At 45.0% G+C, this 20,734-nt stretch overlaps 2 protein-coding genes across 9 annotated transcripts in view; one reads left to right on the top strand and one right to left on the bottom strand.

Moving 5' to 3' along the window:
* Positions 1-20,202, bottom strand: myrf (myelin regulatory factor). Of its 8 annotated transcripts, XM_055509510.1 has the most exons (31): positions 20,069-20,202; positions 19,381-19,624; positions 19,163-19,255; positions 17,429-17,496; positions 15,419-15,699; positions 9,860-9,950; positions 9,448-9,723; positions 8,956-9,017; positions 8,151-8,373; positions 7,976-8,055; positions 7,675-7,789; positions 6,673-6,904; positions 6,512-6,588; positions 6,289-6,399; positions 6,114-6,219; positions 4,983-5,183; positions 4,782-4,890; positions 4,497-4,606; positions 4,251-4,411; positions 4,095-4,167; positions 3,924-4,006; positions 3,763-3,831; positions 3,605-3,688; positions 3,349-3,416; positions 3,184-3,258; positions 2,874-3,098; positions 2,690-2,783; positions 2,550-2,612; positions 2,289-2,394; positions 2,077-2,151; positions 1-1,959 (listed from the first exon to the last, which is right to left on the bottom strand). In XM_055509510.1, exons 5-31 carry the CDS (start codon positions 15,462-15,464, stop codon positions 1,879-1,881), a joined length of 3,096 nt encoding a protein of 1,031 aa, XP_055365485.1. In that variant the 5' UTR covers positions 15,465-15,699; positions 17,429-17,496; positions 19,163-19,255; positions 19,381-19,624; positions 20,069-20,202; the 3' UTR covers positions 1-1,878. The 8 variants fall into 8 exon arrangements, with proteins under 8 accessions (XP_055365485.1, XP_029008381.1, XP_029008384.1 ...); XM_029152548.2 differs by lacking the exon at positions 19,163-19,255; XM_029152551.3 differs by lacking the exons at positions 19,163-19,255; positions 19,381-19,624; positions 20,069-20,202 and having other exon boundaries at positions 6,709-6,904; positions 17,429-17,904.
* Positions 20,174-20,734, top strand: part of eps8l2 (EPS8 like 2) — a 16,655-nt gene continuing 16,094 nt past the window's right edge. Inside the window, exon 1 of the mRNA XM_029152557.3 lies at positions 20,174-20,311. The gene's annotated coding sequence lies outside the window, so the exon portion shown is untranslated. The remainder of the gene's footprint in view (positions 20,312-20,734) is intronic.

Genomic DNA, 20,734 nt, shown 5'->3' on the forward strand with positions numbered 1-20,734 from the left:
TATAATCACAAATTTATTTGCATGCATTCATAGTATTACAGCATATTTTTTGTCAAAAAGCAAAAAAACAATTCAATTATAAAATATGCTAAAAAAGAAAAAGTAGTGATATTATAATACTCCGCTTTAAGTTTAATTGTTATGGCATTTTCTCTTAGAAATGTGCTAAAATTAGAAAAGTACTGGTGTTTGTGTTTTCATGCTTATCAGTAATTTCTGGGATACAATAAGAAAATGTTAATAGATTTTGTTGATAATACAGCAACCAAAAATATCATCCATAAAAACAATTTGATAAAACACATCAGATAAAAAGGATCAGTGGTAGGGACAAATTAAGATATACAGTTACATTTAATTCAGTTCTACCAGAGTATTTGAAACCAGCCTTAATAGAGCAAATATAATTCATATATACAGTGCAAAAAGTGCTACAGCGGTTTCATTATGCTAGCTAGTGCATTATAAATAAGCTAAAAACAGCACACTATACCCACTTGTCATAGTCATAATACTAAAAGAATTGTACAGTGTCTTCATGTTGTGAACAGTGTTGTTAATGTTTGTCTGATGGCTGTTTCCTATTTTCTTTTTACATTTGAGACACAACATCTTGCTGAATACTGACACGTGAAATATGGATTCAAAACACATTCTTACACAAAATGAGCAAAACCATAGTGGTGAGAAATGGAGAATGCCTATAAGACAATGAATCATGACAAAGAGGAAATCATTGTACAGTTCAAAACGTTCAGGCTATTGGTGGAAATATTCAAAAGATCTCAAGAAAATCATACAGTCCAGTTTAAGTGTTGATGTTTCACTGCAATGTGTGTAAATAAATTTAACTTGGTCTCAACCTTATTTTCGAGCCATTAAAATTGATAATTGAATTGAAAATTTATTCTCGCACCATTATTTTATCCAGTTAGAAGAATACAGTGTGAGCAATTCCAGTGTTTCCTGAAATATAGTGAGTGAAGGACTTGTTACATTTTCATCATTAGATGCTAAGAGCTGTCAGTGTTCCTACATGTTCATTTCCAGTTATTTGTTTAATTATCCAGACTTATCATGTCTTCCAGTGAATCTACTGAAACAGATCTGTGTCGTTGCATACAGCGTATGTATAAACATGTAGCACTTTGATATTTCATGTAGTGTTGAGCACAGTTACTACTGTATATACTGCATAGTGCTCTACTCTGTGTACAGTGTTCAGTCCTCTAATGGAGACAGTGGGAGTCTAGTTTACCGGTTAACAGTCTAGTTAAGTGCATCAGCTTGTATAACACTAAGCTCCACTGCGGAGACCCAGGATCTGCCAGTGTGCACTTCTGAGGTATATTTTCACTGTGAGCTGCAACCATTCACTGAGGCCTAAAGCAGAAGCCAATGTTCTCTCCAGTGTATAAAACTATTGAAAAGTGGTTTTGTTTTCAGTGGACACTGATTCCAGTGTAGAGAGAGATTCATAGTGTTAAAAAACAAACCAAAGGTGTGTAGTTTATCTACATTAACTTACCCTGGCTCTCTTTAAAAAGTTGAATTACGCTAAACAGTAATTATGGCTTGTATTATATATGGAAGACAAAGTGATCAGTAACAAAATGAGCTACGTATTGGAGTTATTTTAGTTAACAGTTTCACACAGTCGTCAGGTTGAAGGACAAAAACTAACTTAAACAGTGTTTCAAACTCCAGTGATCACAGAGGAGACTTAATGCATATACATATGGCAACTACTGTATGTGGTGTGTAGCTTGTTTTGTATTAAATCTATTTAAAATAATGTACAATAATTAGACAGAACCTTCCATGACAAAAGCACACAGAGGAGAAACATTGAAGCGCTGGGATTCGTCGTTTTCCTCCTCATTCACACATTTTTTGTATGAGGAAATGGTAGTCTGAGTACGATGATCTTCCTCCTTCAGTGGCACAACTCACTTCACTCTGTCAAAAAAAAGCGTGTGGAGAACATTTATCAATCAGTTCTACTGTAGCTACTTACTAATGTGAAATACTATACTTAAAGAAAGCACACAGACTGTACTGGAAAAGTTCACTCACATTCAGAGAGACACGGAAATGATAAGTGACGTCCTGGAAAGATAATACAGGCACTGACCACAGGTGATGAGTCCCCTAAGAAAAAAAAAAAGATATAATAGGTCAACAAAAAAACGCTAAGATTTTCATAGATAATTATTGCAGTTTTTCATTGCTTTTTTTGCTTATAATTGTACTAAATAACAAAAGAATAAAATATGTGTGATTAGTACCTTTGTTGACGTACTCTGTTCCCCATAGAGCGCCGCCTCTGTGTGGTTGGGGCATAAACGGCCCCTGGTGGCCCCACACTGTCGAACCCACATGCTCTGCGTGGACCTAGAATGAGTGTAGTTTAAGTTTATGTTGTTGATTTTTGGAAAAAAATACTGTCCCAAATGTTCTTTTTTAGGAAATCTGGGAATTTCCACACTTGAAAGAAAGCATCAACAGAGCTGTTGTTGCAGTTGTGTACATGTTGCGATGCTACTTACCTCATGTGCAAAGTGATTTGTGAGATGGAGGAATTTCTTGATCCCTGGAGTGATACTGAGTAGCTGGAGATGACGAAAAGAAGCGTGAAAACTGAATTCAAACCTAAAGAGCTCTCTCACAACCACTGGACTGTTTTTACCTGCAGCGCTTGGACGTGGCACAGTTTTGTACCGTAATCTCTTGGTTCGTCTCCACAATATGTAGACTCGTCAGAGAGGGAGCCAACCTTCCTCCTGGCAAAGTATGAGGTGCTGCATTATGTGCAATCATGTGCTCAGTCAGGCTTCGTTTGCTGTGTCTACATCCCACATGTGTGGCTTTACCCTTTGTGTTCAGGCTGCGTTGTCTCCGTGGCACTGGCTGACCCCCCGGGATCCGATTGGTGGATCCCACTCCGTCCAGGTCTGTAGGTGCCGGCTTTTTGGACTTGGCAAAGTACAACGGTGATGAAGTGTGACTCAGTCGGTTTCTACTGTGGTCCTTGTCCAGTTGCCTGGACTTGCCCTTCTTATTAAAAGTGCCTGGTGTGGGAAAGGCGCTGCCTAAATCTGGAGAGAAACAGCAGTACTGTAGTCTGCACGACGACAAATCCGTAAAACTGGAATAATAACACATTCATATTCGCACACTGACCTGGGGCAGACTGGTTGTTACTTGGTGTCAGAACTGTAGCAGACTGGTTGTTGATGGCAGTGGTTGAACAGCAAGCTGCAACAAGAACATGCATCAACTACATGTGCTCTCAGACCCTGTGACCTTGTTGTTCCTACACACCCTATAGTTAGCATCTCCACTCACCGGGTGCAGTGTTGGTGGACGCCGGAATATACTGAGAACTACGAGACGATCCCAGCGCAGCTCGGGACCTGCACCAATCAGATAAGACACAACAGTGGGTATGGCAGGTCTGCAGCACACGCGCGCAGACTGAAACAGCAACACTGAAGGCTTTACAGCAGGCACAAAACAAACACCCACTACAAAACCGTGAGATAAGGATGGAAGAGTGGGTCAGAAAAGGAAAGAAGCTGCAAGTAAGATGCTGAAAGCGTACCATGGGCCGACATGTGGACAGAAAGTAACAGCGGCCGTGAAGACGGGCGTCCAAGAGACGTAGAGAACACAGGAAGAACTAAAGCTACAGAGAGCAGGACAGGCGTCATTATGACAGAAGAGAAGTAGGAATGACCTCATAACCCGTGACGCACGTACCCGTCTTTCTCCGAGGCGTCTCCTCTATGGTGAAGCGTCAGAACATAGAGAACAGACATGGAAATGACGCTGTAGGAGACAAAGAGTCAGTTTATCATCATCATATTATTGCGGGACACACACACGTACTGTAGCAGGTTCCCTCCCGTTTCTCATCCAACCTGAACGCCATGACGATGACCAGTGCCAGGATGGTCCCCTGCATGAACCTCTGACTGATGCAGCCTTGATCCTGAGGCGAGCTCTACATTTGAAACAGACCACACGCATTGACCGCTGTGCATCCTCGCACATTGTCACTGAAATGCTGCAAGCGTCGCACAGACACAGACCTTGCTCCCCGGTTTGACCGGCTTCTTTTTGAACGGGCCGCTGCCCGTCCTGCTGAAATAACTCCCCGACTGGCTGCACGGGGAAGATGAAAGCTGTTGATTCTGGTACTTTGAAGCGCTCCCCGTGTCGGCGTGCTAAGGTCACCGCGCTCTCACCTGACGGTGCCTCCGCTCACCGTGCTCTTCATGCTGTCGAAGCGCCGCAGCTTGGCCAGCTTGCGGCTCCAGCGCTCCAGCTCGTCTATGCGCGTCTCCAGGTTGTCCGTCAGCTTGCACAGCTCCTTCACGGCCCCCACGTTCTCCATGAAGATACGCTCCTTTCAAAGTAAAAGCACAGCTAACGGTGCCCGTAGGAGAGATCCCCGCTGCACTGGCTGTGTGTGTCCAGTAGGTCAGTGTTACCTTGTTGACCACTAACAGATTGGGAATCGTTTCTCCGTTGGAGCAAACCACGTCGCCGCCTTCCTTCACTGCTTCAGGCAGGATTTTCTGGACTTCTTGAGCGATCACGCCTGGAGAAGAACATAACAACTAAAACAGAGCGTTCACACGGTGGACGGACCTACATAAAGATGCAGATACAGTAAAAAGGCCCCAGTATTAGACAGGTGACACCATGATACACAAAGGAATGAGGTGATGGAACTAAAGGCTTTGATCTGAACACAGTCATTATGAAGCTGTTACCCGTCTCTGCTGTGTTCTCTATGCCCACGGTGGCAGCAAACTCAGGCTTGTAATGATAATGGACGAGCCTCATCTGAGAAATCCGTTTCAAATTGTCTGTGGTGTCGACCTACGTGACATGCAGATGATATGAAAGCACAACGTTCACCATGAGGTTCACGGTACGGAAACACACACACGTGAACACAGATTCAACCTGACCTCCTGGACATTTTCTTTAGCTCTGATGTCGGACGGGTGCACCAGGCAGCCCATGACCTTCAGGTTGCCATGGACGACGAGGGCTTCGTCCGGCCGATCGGTGTTGACGCCCACTTTGCCGTGGTGGTAGACGGAGTCCGGCACTTGGCCGCGCTGCCACAGGACCTCGTTGTCGCTTTCAAACTGTCCTGGGTTGGATGCCTGCAGCACGACAAGGAAGAGGGAGCAAAGAGGAGCCGTGGTTCAGATCAGTTACACTTACAGTTGTTATTAATCAAACTTAACATTCAGAACTGCAATTTCTTCAAATGAGCAGTTTTGGAAAATATGCTGAATTAAAGGAGTGACACTGCTTTGTCATCAGAACTGTAGCTGGTTAATAATGCTCCAGCTTTTTGCCTTTTTCACACTTTGGCTTTTGTTTTGCCTTTGGTTTCGTTGGACAGTCGGTGGCTTTGAGGCCCAACGCAGCTACGTCCAGCTAAATGTTTAACATACAATAATGATTAATGAAAGGAAATCAGCATGTTTTCCAAAATATTAAATCACCCCATTAACACCTAACTGGATTTTAGCGTTCACTAAATAAGCTTATATTGTAAAAAAACAATTTATACTTGATTTAATGTATCTGAACATTTTTCAGTGTCAGTGCGACGATGTCTGATTAGACATCACATAGAAACACCATCAGCCTGGGAGGAGAAGAGGTGTGAAAGCTTTAAGATGAGGAGATGCTGGGCTTTGTTCCATAAACCGCACTGGCTCCGAAACCAAATTCCTACAAAGGTGGAATATGTGAATCCGAGCGAGTCCTGGCTGAGAGTGGCTGTGGTTTTCTCACAGAATGAGAGGGTCGACTTCCTGTGACAAGTCACCAAGAGAAGGCCTCCATCTGCTACGTTTCACAGCATCTGCTCCTCTGACACACTCGGGTTTAAGGACCGTAAAGAACCTGCCTGTAGACTCAGGTGTTTTGCTGGAGGGCGGCGATGGAGACGCTTATTGTGACAACCTAAACAAAGGCCTCTGGACTGTGGGAGTGTAAGTGTAGGCGGGTGTGCACAGCAGACCAAGGTAATGTGTCACATTAACATTAGGTGATATGATTGCTGTAGGAGGCAGACAGACATGGCCAGACGTTACCCTGACGATGATCCTCTCAGACACGTGAGCAGCCACAGTGTAGCTCTGACTGTGGGACTGAGCGTGCAGAGCCACCACCAGCATGAAATACCTGCAAGCAGCAGAAGGTGTGAGCACAGGAGCTTCTCACTGTCTGCCCTGTGTTTACTGCGTGTGTCACCTCTGGTCAGGGTTCGGTTTCCCCTTCTTCCTCATGTTATTTGCTGTGGTCTCGCTGAAGTGGAGCCGCCCCACCGTGACCTTTGTCACCTGCTCTGGCGGCAGGGTGACGCTGAGGGAAGCAAAATCACAAGCGCATCCTCAAGGTCATTCAAGGATACGGCCACATTCTTTTCAAAACCACTACAGCTGTCATGAGTGTTCACGAGGACGTTCTGACTCACAGCACTGGCTTGAAGGGCCTTTTGCTGCGGTCAGACTGGGACTGCTCCACACTGATGGACTGGTTCATGGCCTCCACCTAGCGGGACCAATTAAACAAGCTCATTCACCTCATCCTGACACAGTGATCGCCCCGTACATCTGGCAAACATCTGGCACATACAGTAGATGCCGGGTTCTCCCTTTTGCCCTCACTCGCCTTCACTCCGTTGAGTTTGAGGTAGAAGCAGTCGATGGGCTGCAGGCCGTCGCTGGTCTTGATGTACTTGGGGTCGCCGAGCATGCCGACGTACACCGTGACCTGGAAGTGGTTCTTCTTCTGACAAACGAAGGCGTCGTCAGCCAGGGAGAAGTTGAAGCCCTTGTCGGCATCGACTCGGTAGGTTGGCATGGGTCTGAGGAGAGAGGGAGGTCATGACATGGATAATGTGACAGGGAAACAAACAGAGTGAGAACTAGTGATTATGAAGGAACTTTAGCAGTGAGTTTCTTTTTTCATTCCATCCTACAGTAGTCATTAACCTATTACAGGAGCTTCCCTGTGTTTTTAATAAGATGTCATGCCCTGCAGGATTAGACACTCATTTAAATAGGAACTTTCTCATTATTTCTACTTTCAGGGACATGTTCAAGGGAAGCGTGGGTCCAAGCGAGTCAGTTTCGATGTTCTTTTATTGCAGTGAACACGGAGATCTTGTGAAAGACTTCACGATCAAATCAAAACAAATGAAAGCCCACTGTTCTTTTTACGTAGGTGTGGCGCACTAAAATCTGTGGTGGGCAACCAGGTGGTTTTGATAACTTATCTCAAAGGCCTCTCGAGTTCATTTTAACCTTCCTCCCTCTCCCTCCTATACTTCGTTCTGTTTTGGCATTGCAAAAGCACAAGTAGGTGTACACTAATTTCTCCCTTGACCCCCTCCCCATGCTGCCTCTCTAAGTCGAAACCCTGCGCTCGCTCACTCCCCCACACAGCTCACCTCTGAGGAATTTGTGGAGCTCTCTAACCTTGCTATTCCGTTGCCACTCCCACTGTATACTGGGTTGAATTATGCGCTGGGCCAATTATAACTGTTTTCATTTTTGCCTCAGAGCGTCTTCAGCTCTTTTTGTTCCAAAATAAAGATCTCAAATATATGAATGTGCCAAAGTAAATTCCACCCACAGCTCTTTGCAGTTTGCGTCATATAGAGGTGTCCACTTGTTCTGCTGGTGCGGCTGCCACTTGATGCACTGATAGTTTGGGTCCAAGTAGCTGTTTTCTGCATCCTGCATTAAACCTGTGACAAATAGTTGGAAACACAGGTGTTAAGGCAGAGTGGAAACACAATGGGAGCGTTCCAAACTGTTCTGCAAATGGTCTTTTTCCTGTTTGAGTCTCGGAGGTTAGTTCAGAGTGGGTGAGGGTGAGGCAGAGCAGGGAGGGAGGGAGGAGCCCTGCCTACCTGCTTCCTGTTTGATGATACCTGTGAGGATTTGGGAATTGATGGTGCTGTTTGGAGAGTCCGAGTGCTTCCTCTTCTTGGCCTGGTGAACCGGTACGCTGCTGTGTGAGCAAATGGAACCAGTCAAACGTTAGTGCTTCCATCCAAACAGGCCTCCCCCCCGCTCCAGTCCCCCCTGAACGTTGCTGTGACTCACTCTGGCCCCTGAGGATGCTGCAGTAGCTGATGGAGCATCTGTGTCTGCTGCATGTCTCCACCTCCGCTCGTGGCTGGGCCCATGGGGTACTGCGTTATCATCGGCTCAGGCTTTATGTACATGTCTTGATGCATGCTGGGATAGTGGCCGTGTGGTGGGAGAGGAGGCGTTGGAGTCATGTGACACATGTTCTCTGGCGTCATGGTCCTGATCATATGAGGATCTGTAAGACACGGCAGAGATGATACATCATTTTTCCTTTCTCACAATGACTAATGTTTCTGTCCTACTTTCCATCTGACCGACAGGTTCTTCCTTCACCCAAATGTGGCTCGAGGTATTTTCCATTGTGTCAAACTGGAGGGAAGCCCATCAGATAACACTCTTCCACACCTTCTCACTAATGGGCAAGGCTAACACAGGTGTGTAAGTGTCTAGAAGAACATAATGACTTTGGGTATGTGTGTTTTTGAAGCAGACCAACACACCGCCGGGTCATTCTTTGTTGAGGCACTTGAAATGAGACTGACTTTCAGAAGTCGGACTCAAACGGTCTAGACGACGTATGCAAACTGCATCTGCTGTAGATTAATAAGTGACAGACGCAGGCTAACTTTAGCATCCTCATGAATTGATCAGTTTGCCTTGGACTTGACTTTCTACCCACTACTCTGTACAAACAGAACTGATATTGACCTGCAAGTACCTGGAGCCTGACTGGCCGAGTACCGTCTGCGGATCCAGGCACCATTTTGTTTCTCTCTTGCACTCGTTGCCTCACGTATGAAAAGGCGGCGTTACTTACCATTCACCTGCTGAGGAGAGTACGGCTCTGAGCTGGAGTCTGGAGGAGACTCCGGTAGTGTCCTGAAAAAACACAGTAATAGATGTTAGATTCACAAATTCAAAAACAGACCACTGAACACTTTCAAACTGGGCCACGCTTGAAGCTGACGAGCCTCCGTGGATCCTTTTCTTTCTAAGCTGCCAACATATTTCAGGTAGAAACTCTTTGTAGATCAGAGTCAGAGATGTTCTTTACAGGATTTCGTTCTTGCAGGATGTAATCCGACTCTCTCCCTCTGCCTCTTATCAGTCTCCCTCCCCTCTCGAAACAGCCAATGCATTATTTGTACAAATTAAGCTTAAGTGTTGATTGCATAATGAACCTGTAGTAGGGTGTGTATCTGGATTTGTGTTAGACACCGTGTCATGTGTGAACGTGAGCTGGCACCTCAGTCGTTCTTCAGCTGTATTCGCTCCATCTCGTGAACCCTCTTTATGTTATTGTGCTCACCCTGGAGCGTAGTGGCCCCTGTGATCGGTCTTGACGTGAGCCGGCTGCTGCTGCTGCTGCTGCTGCTGCGGTCCCACACAGGGGTAGTTGTGCCGGAGGCCCAGGGACGGACCTTGGGGGTAGGCGTTCTGACAGCTATGGGGCCCAGGCTGCAGGGGTCCTTGGCGTAGAGGAATAGGGGGGCTCACGCCGCACACCAGCCCCCCAGAGGACGACACTCCTGCCTGGGGAGATGAATAATTTGCTCCTGGGGTGCTGTGGACCTCTGAAAAACAGCTGGGGGAAAGACGTAGAAGAAGAAAAACAGGATTAGCCTTATCAGAAAAAACAAATTCCTTTGTAACGACATGATACGAGTTGGTTAATGCATGTTGTTTTGACATTGCTGGCTTGATCTGGAGTCCCTACTGACATGTCAGTGCTATCGTCCTCCTTGCTGATGTACTCTTCCAGGATACTGGTGTCGATGTTGGGTGGCTCCAGAGAACTGGTAATATCATGACCTGGGGTTAAGGGAGGGTCGGGAACACAGAGGGGAGATGGAGAGCATCTGGGAATTAGCAACAGAAATCTTTCAGCAACTCCACACACTGCCGCAGCAGCTCGGGTTTCAACACACGCTTGTGTTGTAACAAATCCCTTTAAGGCTTATCTAATAATACATTATGAGCTCGGTCTCTCATTTATAGATTTTACTGCGTATCCCACAGAACTTTCATGTCGTATTATCACATTTATGTCAGAATGTGACAGCAAAATCTGATCTTTAGCAGAAACTTAAAAAATGGCTTCAGAGGTGACCAACAGCCGAAGCCTGATACCATGACAGATAGCATAACATGAGACATACGTAACCACATCATATGGACGGGGTTTGTGTCAGGTTCTGGGGGCTGTTCCTTGAATGTTTGGGCATCATTTTTAATTCATATATTTTGAATAATCTAGCGTTCCACTTTCACCTCCCTCTGTGGTCATTTGGAGCCCTCGGCAGCCAAAGCCCTACAAATCCCAACCGCATGACCCCCACATAATCTTTAAAACACCAGCGTGTAGGACAGGCACTTATGCTCCCGCGTATGCGTTGAGGGTCAATGTAAACGAGTTGTTCCTGATGTTGTGTTAGAGACAAACAGGTGCATTTTATTTACTAGATGCTCTTAACGGCAGATGAGGGAACTGAAGTGTGTGTGTGTGTGGGGGGGGGGGGGTCAGGGCGGAGGAGTGGAGACCTGGTTTACAGTGGGTGGGCAGGCTCCCCCCGGTCTCTCACTCACACACACACTTTCTCAGCTAGATTAAGCAGCTACTCAGTTGGGAATGTAAGGAATTTTTCTGTTAGTGTTGGTAAAAATAATCTTTTTTTTTGCTTCACTATTCCTTAGAAATGTCACTGTTACATTTTCCTTCTCTGCACAATGCTGCCGTTCGCTGTGAATGTTTTCATGGACTATATTGTCTTATAATATTTGATATAAGGACATAAACTTCCTTCAACCTAAATCTACAAACAAACCACTTGTCTGTAACAAACTGGATCAGGAAAACTCTAAATGTCAGCTCCTACCATTACAAACTAACCACATCACTATATTTAAAAAAAGCAGCCATGTTTACGCTGACTTTCATCACTGGATAGAAACAGATGGTTAATGTCTCAATATGTGCCAGTGCAAGGGGAAAACCAGGATGGCTCCCCCAAATAAGATCCAGATGTGCACCCCGCCCAAAAGGCAGTAAATTTAAGTGGCAGGCCTGATAACACAAAATAGTGAGATGGAAGGTGAAGAGAGGGGAGAAAGAAAAGGTCTGCGGAGAGCAAAGGCAAGAGAAGATCGACTGACATCAGCTGTGGTCAGACGTTCCACATCGATAGTTTGATGTTTCGAACTCTTACATGCTCATATAAACAAATGAACACATTTGCATGACGCCTGCTGGGCTCAAGCTGGAAACTGAGAAATATAAATACAATACACTTGATTTGACTTATACTAATATTTATATAATGTAACCTGTTATAATTACAACTAAGTATCATCTGTAGTCATAAATGATAAAATACAAAGAGGACGTGTGAACATGGGGGTAAACCTACAGAATGCACATGTTGGACGGGTCCATGTTGAGTTTGTGGGACACAAAACAGAAAACAAAACACAATCAATGCAGTAGTAGGTTGAAGTTGCTGTGAACTGGACGTGTACATTTCTCTGACCTCTGTGTTTGTTTCTGTCCAGCTGTGCTCAACAAGCAACAGTGACGTGATTGTCAGTCCAACTTCGATACAGACTGGCCTTTTCAAAGAGTGTGTGTGTGTGTGTGTGTGTGTGTGTGTGTGTGTGTGTGTGTGTGTGTGTGTGTGTGTGTGTGTGTGTGTGTGTGTGTGTGTGTGTGTGTGTGTGTGTGTGTGTGTGTGTTCTGCCACCATTTCAATGCCCGGGTTGTCAGCAAAGTAATAATCTAAGATGAACACGAACAAAGGGGGGAGTGTGCGCGTGCTCATTAAACATGGTCAGACAAAATGCACAGCTTTTGTTTTTCTCAACGCGCTTTAAATATGATTAAAGCTGCTATTATGTAACACAAACACACTCGAGGGAGACTCTCGACATTAAATCTAATGTTTTCTTGACCTCAACCTTTCGCAGCTTTTTGCCTCTGTGCTACATCACTAAGTGCTCACATGTGTGTGTTAATAATTAAACGCCTTCGGAGCAACTTACTGACGTAGAACAAAGTCCATGGGATTATCAAACAGCTACACCAGAGTGAACCTGGCTGCAAACCAACACCAAACACATTATTCACATCAAATTAACATTCGTTTAAAGTTGATATCCCTTCCTACATTTCCCTTCAGCACTTTGAACTTGGACCCCGACATAAAAGCTGACCTAACGTAACGTGATGCATCGTAGTGGGGGCAATATGATCAGTGAACACAAGCAAACAATCACACAGCTGTTCTGCAAACAAACACACAGACTGTTCACGTAGTCTCAACACGGATACACACACACCACAAGGAAAACAAAAAGATAAACTGGGAAAGGAAATTTACAGAGGGCGGCGTTCGATCGCTCTGACACATCGCTCTAGAATTATAGATCCGCTCCATCTGCTGCCCAGACAGTAAGAGAGCGTCGCCACTGCCCCCCATCAGCAGCGACATGAAGAGAGAAGCCGCGTACCTGCGCGTAGCCAGAGCATGGTGACGTCCTTGAGCTGAAAGCGCCTGAAAAAAAAGATGAGAAGGACAATTCCTCTGGATTTTCACATGTTTCCCTGCGCCGGCTGAAAGACTTCCTTCCGCAGACCCGAAAGTCGCAGAGCAGGGGTGACGAGCGTGTGTGTGTGTGTTTGCGCGTGCGTGCCTATGTGCAGAAGCATGTTGTGTACGCGTGTGTGAGTGTGAGAAAGGCTCGGGGGCTGTTATAATGAGGATTAGTCCCCAAGTCATGAGAAAGGGCTGTACCAGGCTACCACACACAGCCCTCGTCGCACACAAGCACTGGCCGCTCTGGTGGACCTGGCTCAGGAGATTACGGCAGACGAGGCCGGGACCAGGGCACGGAGCAGCGACGGGAGGCGTGAATGCTGAGCTGGTGAGGACCAGCTCCACGCTGAGCTACAGAGGGACGAAGCAGGAGCCGAGGATGGAGCAGAGGGAGGATGATGATGGTGGACTGATGAGCCAACCAGGGAGCAGCGTATCCTTTCCGCCAGTGGTCACTGGGCTTTCTATAAGTCAACACAAGCCGTGACCGGGCCGGTCCAGCATCAGCCAGCGGGCCGGCGGCACAACAGTACAACATAAAACCCACTCGTAGGCTTGGCTGCTCAGGAACAATACATTCCTCCAACTACAGCTCACCGCCGGCGCCATAAATCAGAGGCGCCCTTCAGACCTACCCACGGCTTCACGCGGCCTCTCCAAGATGGCCGACAGCTTCCCCACCCGTGATTCACGGCCGTGGTGGGAGTGCACGAAGACTTAATAGGAGTCTTGATATAGAGTCAAAAGCGGCGAGCGCTTGCTTTTTTTTTTTTTTTTTTTACAGGCGATGATGTAATGCGATTCAGGACATTCTGAGATAGTAATGGTGATGAGTAACAGTGTCCTGTGTTTGAGCGAGAGGCTGCTTTGGCCTCAAACCTTTCACTTTTCCATGAATACTTGTCCGTTAATTATTGCGGTAAAGGTTTTCTTCATGTTCTGTATGATGAATTCTAGTCACTTACTGGGCCTGTGAAAGCAGCACCGCCAGCGGGTCCGACTTCTGTTTATGAACCCACAAAACCTGCTAAAGTTAACGAAGACATCAAACATCTGCGTGAAGGCAGCTGCTCAGTTTGGAGGATCTCTTAGGACTAATAAAAAAGTAATTGATCATGAAAACAATGCTCTGACTGTTTGTATGGAGATTATAATGACTCATAAATCAGTGACAAAAAGCATTGCTCCAAGCGAATGCTTCTGTTTCTGTCTTGACAACCTGCTGAAACGCCGCGCTGCAGCTTAATCAAGCGTCCGTGCTCTCGAGAGCGGCAATAAACACGATAATCCTGTTAGACTGTTTGTTGTCTGAGGGGAGGCCGAGACGGGAAGGTCAAGGTTTGTGGGGGTTGCTGGTCTCGCTGGGCTTCTCTCAGCAGACCGGTCCCTCTCCACCGCGAGCCTGCGCTATCTCACCTCCTCACTGCGTCTGCTCACTGTCACTCTAATGGAGTCGGAGACCACGGATTCCCAGGCAGAAACACCAGTCTCACCTCATTGCATTTTAACAGCCACTGGGGCTATGCCAGGAATGTCCACCGTGCATTAGTGTGAATGTATACATATTTCACTAAGCCCATTATAACACAGTTTATACTGCAGGGGTCCATTAAAGCGCTGTCAGTGCTGCTAGAGGTCTTCCAGGATGAACACAAACAACAATTAATACGTGTAACTGAAGACTTATCGCTTGCCTCGAATCAGCGCTGCCCCGAAACGTAACGGAGAGAAAAGAGAACGAACGTTAAATAAAGAAATAAACAGTCAGCACGTCCTGAGTTGATCTCATGGACAAGTTGACATTTTAGTCCAAGCAAGCGTGGCTGAAATAAAGCCAAGCAGGAACATCTCTTTTACTCCCAAAGCAAGAATGTAAACACGTTAAATTCTTGTCGTAATGGCAAGAAACCCCTGACAGTCACGGATGGCTGTGTACATTTGAGTCAACACTATGTGTATACGATAGTTACAGATAATTGATTATACGTGAGGTGAAGCATGTTCTTGTGTTCATTTGTGAGTAATTTTTTGGTGTCTTTATGAAAACGTGAATCCTTTGACTGTACATCAAGAAGGTTGTTGGACAGTGACAGGATGAACTCGCTACTGGGATTAATTAGACTCAATTCAGTTAAGATCAATAACGCAGATTTATAAGGGAGTGTTGGCAAATTAGCAAACGCAACATCAGCAAATGAAACAACACGCTCATCAGCAGAAATCCTAAAAGTGAAACAAATTATTACAAGTGGTAGAACTTGGTCGGGAGCAGAAATCACACTGCTCATGTCTGTCTCCAACGCAGTTTCCTTGCAAAACACGCCATTTATCTTGCGTTGAATTCCTCCACCCTTGCAGCCCTCAACCCCACCTTCCTCCACCTCGTTTTGTCATCTCAGGATTCCCCGTTCAACTTGCTCTGTTACCCATCACCGGCACTTTTGTTGCCCGCACCCATTAACCCATTTCGAGTTTTTAACACGAGCACACGTCTCAATGAATGTGTTTGTGGGAACTCTCACCTTGAAGCTCTGGTTGAACACCTGTAGAGGCGCGGTGCATCATCCGACTCTACAGCTTTGGCCACACGTGCTACAAACTCACGTTATGTTTGATTTACTAAAACAACAGATTTTGATGCTCAGCTGGTTTTAGGAACCAGGTGCACGTGAAATAAACAGAAATTCTTACCTTCAAAAAACCTCTGCAACGCTTCTGTTTCACCTTCCACGTCCATCCTAGCGGGTCCCACATAAAAAATCCATGAAAGTCTCCCCTTGTCCGAACGCAATCAATTCGGATCGGGGAAACTTTCACACATTCATGACGGAATCCAGTAGATGTCTGCGGCGTCTTCTGGGGTTCGTTCACATAAATCCAGCGTTTCACGCGGAAAACGTCTCCCTGCTGCTCCGCCGCCGGATCCACGTCCCTTATGGCCAAGCGCCTCCCGCGACACCGCGGTGAAGGGTCTGAGTGTGGAATTACAGACTCAGGTGAGTGGTTTCATTAATGCCAACAAAGGTCTAAACGAATCCGTTCTGGCGATATTTACTTCAGCTTCTACGAGAGACAATAGAGTTCGACGAACGCTCTTTGACGAAAATGCATAAAAATTAAATTAAACAAATAAAAGAATCGATTCATAAAAGTTGTTTAAACTTCATTTCAGTCGCTCAACTTGATTCTCCTTCTCCTTTGCCTCTTTCTCTTTCTCTCTCTCTCTCTCACTCGCGTGCGGCTGAGTCGGAGGAGAGGAGGCAGGTGAGGGATGAACGCCAGGCTGCAGCAAACACCCCGAAAAGAGTGGAGCTACGCCACGTTTTAATGTTTTTAAGTTCCCTTGCGTTTTTTTTAAATTTAAATGCCCATTTGTCAGTCTTGGTTAAATAACTACAGCGATTAAATTGCTCTATTGACCCAGTTTGCTGCCTTAATTATTACGTACATTAATATTTTCGCATTCACAGAAATCAGGAAATTTTATTACATCACTTTGTTCTGGGAAGTTAGGTTTTTTCCAACCGCCCCGGGAAATGTCGTAGTGAAAATCATTTAGCAGATGTTCAAGTATTGTGTCAGACACATAGTTGGTCTTTAAAGTAATTTTTTTTTACCAGAATTCTATCTGGACAATTTGAGTATAAGCCTGATCCAAAGCAGTATTCATAAGAAAATTAGGCTTTGTTTAAGATGAATTAAAAATATATATTTTTTCCAATTAACACAACCGAATGCATGACCCTCACAATAAGTATTTTCTCGCAGCCGGAGCAGATAAAACTCGTTTTCCACGATAACAAGCCGATGTGCGATGTGTCAGACCTTGTGCATCCCTCCTGCTTTAACAAGCACACAGCAACAGGAGTGGTTTGTGTCAAGGCTTCCCAACGGGATGATTTGAGGGAATGATACATTTCTCCCGACCTTATCAGCTGCACCCCCCCCCCTTCTAACAATGCCACTGTGTGCAGCCCACGCAGCCTGCGCGCCCACCCCCCACGCCCACATGTGAGATGCTGTTGTGTTGTCCTGTCCCCCCACAGCTGGAGCATCTCCCTCTCCACCCCCCGCCCCCCCGGCTCTTCCTCCATTCAACGCAAACAACGCTGCCGTTCTCTCTGTCACACTATGCAGATTGTTTCGGAGGACAAGGGAGAAAGAGAAACAGATAGAGGCTGCAGGGGACAATGAAACAGCTGGCTATGTTAAAACAGTTCATTTCGCTATTCTGGATTTCTCATCTCATGTAGCTGTAAGTGTGCAGGGACGTGTGTCTGTGAGAACATGCCTTCATGCACATTAAAGATGAAGAGTATGTGGAGGAGGTTTTTAGCATGTACCATCTTCATGTCTATATCCTACTGTATGATTACATGTGTGGTCACCATACATACACCATGGTAGCTGTCAAAGCTGCACAGACGGATCTTTTGGTCACTTTCTCTACACATGATTATTACATTTTTATGGTTAAATTGCAGCTTGGTTGGACACTTGGCTACAGAAAAAGACTGGTCATAAAGGTGGAGAACTTAACAGTGACTTCAGACACAGTGTGTTTATTTTAACCAAAGGGTGTAGTTCCTTAACCTACTTCTGCACATAGTATGACTCTGGACTCAAACTCTGCATTGTCAGAATTCAACTGGTGAGAGATAGTCCAGCATGAAACTGTCTCCAAAACCAAACCAAACCTACAAGACATAGACAGAATCCAGAATCCATGATACTGTGTCTTCATCTCCTGGTTTCTCCTCGTTTTATCTCTAGTGAAAGAGCACAGTCACATTAGATCATGGTTGACTTTATCTTTCCATAACATGTTATCATTGATCTTATTAACAGCTTGACAGTGGAAACAAACCATGGAGCTAGAGACAGAGTGTGACAAATCAGAGTAAATATGTTTCAATACAAATACATTCAGAAATTGCACTTAGAGAATGAAAATAAATAACATTTGTGCTGATATTTTGTTCGTAACTGTCTATACAATCCTCTCTTGACTAGCTTACATGCTGCGGTTACACAGCAAACAATAATTAGCTACAGTAATGGACCCAGAGGAGTTGTTGAGTCACAACAGCAGACAGTTCACAGTCATAACAAACCAAGACACAACTGTAAAAGAAGCATATTAACAAACCTTTATCAGCTTTGAAATGATCATCTGATAATTCAGAAAAATAATTTTGAATAATTAAAAGGAAAACGGTGTATTTCGACAACAGTGGAGGAGGAAGATCACAGACGGTCTTTAATTATCTGAGCCTCTGTGGCCCAGTGGACTCTGTTCTGGATCATATCTTTGCTACGAATGCTGTTATCCTACTCATCAAATTAAATGAATTCCACTGTGGCTACTGTGCTTCATATTAAACCTTACCAGTCAATATGCAGCCGATAAAGCTTTTCTTCACCGTGACACGTGTCAGATCCTAATCTTTGTGGAGGACAGTTTCCAAATGAAGAGACTGGTCTGCAGCTTATGCTCATCTATTTTGACTGACATGATGCGTCAACATAATTAGCATCTACGTGTGTTTTCAAAGTGGTGACTGTACTGAGCTTTCTTTTTGTTCTCGCTTTTGTTCATGAATGAAATAAAGCCCGGTTCCTTTTAGAACTTGTCTGAATTATTGATAGCGGTGGCATTCATTCAGCTGATACGGTATACCTTGTACCATGTCATCACATACTCGAATATTCCTCCCAACACAGGCTCAAGGACAATAATCCAATCTCTCATCCTGGGTGGGTGGATGTCGTGTAATCAGGACAAAGAACATATAAATCTGTCCGAATAAAGATTCATGAAATGTATTGAACAACTGTTTTTGCTTGAAACAGTTATGTACATATGTCCTGACAGTTTTTGCTTGTTAAGGTAATGCTGTGTGAAAAAGATTTTACTTGCATTTTTATTTGGTTTTTGTATCTGTGTTGATGAAGAGGTTTTATTTTTATTACCATAAAAACGTAAGAGTACCTGTTGGAAAAGAGACAGTAGTTTATGCAAAAGTATGACTAGTAGTCAACCAGGTAGTTTAATATGTTTCGTCAACTACCGCTGTATTATATATATTATATAGTTTCTTCTACTACTGATTATTTTTATATTATTTTTTTATCACCAAATCACATTTAGCGCTTGTCGTACTGGTTCACCTTTCTTCCAGTAGAGGGCAGTATTGCATTGTAAAAGATTTGAAAAAAACTGACTTTAGCTAGAAGTTTTTTTTTCCAGATATTTTAGATTTTAGGAGATTTAAAAAAAATCTTGAAACTGGTCACACTTTATTACAGAAGCAGATGATTCTCCAGGAGTCTTGTACTTAGATGACACCGCTTTAGTGGGCAGCTACAGTATAATAAAGATGTCATTCAATGTAAAGAATGTATGTTAATCTGAGCTTTCTGCATTTAACACACCTGATCAGCACCAACCGCCTGCTCTCTCTTCATCCACAGTGGTTTCAGTTCACCCCACATTCTTCAAATATGTGATTTCCCAGCAGCTTCACACTTAAGTTAATGATCAAACCCAATGACAGTGTTTCCAAAGCAACCGCTTTCAAAACAAATCACATTTCTGAGCGTCTGCGTTGAGTAAGAGTGGAACAACGCAGACGAGCGTGTGCGGTTCTCACCTGCTGCATGTGCAAACACTTCCACATACATCTCAAGCATGTTTTTGTGTCATGCTTATTCTGCCAAGTGTAACGTAGCACAGCTGCACTGGAGGAGCAGCACACAGCCGCTGAACAAAGAGCGATCAGTCTTAGCAGTGACACCGAAACCTGGGCAATGTTCCACACTGTTGCTCCTCTTTCATTTCCTCGGCTCCATCCAGCTGGTTCAGACCAGCCACAGCTTTGCTGCACAAAGTAAAACCTGTAGAGAATAAAAGATGGCACCAGTGAAGAGACTGTGCAAGGTCTAAGCATTTATAATTTTAGCATCATTTAATATGATAATGTTGTAATATCACCCTCAGGTCTCTCTGGGTCACTTTACAGCAGGAGTCTGTCGGCTTAGGCAGCTACAATAGAGACAATGGTTCATGCTACACATTGATATTTGTCGTTTATTTACCCACTAATGCTTTATGTTCCATTGGGAGACCAGTGGCTCATTTATGCGCTCCCTTCATTATAATTGCAATCAGTTCTAATCCAGAAGCTTTGGAAGCGTGGCGCCGTGATTAGGTTTATTATCGAGCTTAAATTTGGCTCGCGGTGCGCGCGTGGGAGCAGCTCCCGCGGGTCGCGGGGCCTGAAGCGTCCGTGGAGCTCCGCCCCTCAGCTCGAGTTACCTGCAGAGTCGCCTATCACTCACCTGCTCCCGCGCCACCTCCGCAGCGACTGCGCCGGAGAAAGGACAACAAACACCTGTCGCGCCGCGTCGGACGACAGCTGCGCGGACCGAGGCCTCGACCGTCGCCGTTTGTCCCGTCACGCGTTCACCGGCGGCCCCCCGCGGAGCTTCTCGGCTGATCGGCTGCAGGCGGCAGGTCTGATGCCCCAGGCACGGACTCGCCCACGTCTGTCACCCTGAGCATCCCGTCCGGAAAACAGCACTGTGAGTTTTTGTGAGGGCTAAAATCTACTTCTAGGTACCGTCTTTTTTACTTAATTGTATATTGTTTTGCGTTTAAACAAGAAATAAAACAAAAAACTACAAATAAATCTCACAATAAACTCCATTCAATGGCTCAGTAGTTCCAGAGCTCTGGGTTTTATCATGTGATCCCCTCAGTAGATAAAAGTCGTCTGGCTGCTATTCGTTTCTAATTTTAGACCTGTGTTATGACTAAAATGAACAAATTACTGTATGAATTTTATGCTATTTTTACATGTTACTACAGTGCATTTATATCTACTGTCAGCCACAATCTTAACTGGGGAGAACGTAACTCTGGGGTGCAGGAATGTGCTGTTAATAGTCCAGCAAGGTTAGAAAACAATTCATGAAACGCTTCACAACCAAGGGAGAAAGAATTCG

Source organism: Betta splendens, chromosome 6, assembly GCF_900634795.4.
Source record: "Betta splendens chromosome 6, fBetSpl5.4, whole genome shotgun sequence".
Lineage (NCBI taxonomy): Eukaryota > Metazoa > Chordata > Actinopteri > Anabantiformes > Osphronemidae > Betta > Betta splendens.

Excerpts from the sequence above, each read along its gene's own strand:
- myrf (XM_029152548.2), bottom strand. The coding sequence starts at position 15,464 with ATGGACGTGGAAGGTGAAACAGAAGCGTTGCAGAGGTTTTTTGAAG. Across the intron at positions 5,184-6,113 it reads TCAGGGTAACGTCTGGCCAT|GCATCCAACCCAGGACAGTT; the intron begins GTCTGTCTGCCT and ends GTCGTGCTGCAG. Across the intron at positions 1,960-2,076 it reads ATTTCCGTGTCTCTCTGAAT|AGTGAAGTGAGTTGTGCCAC; the intron begins GTGAGTGAACTT and ends TTTTTTTGACAG.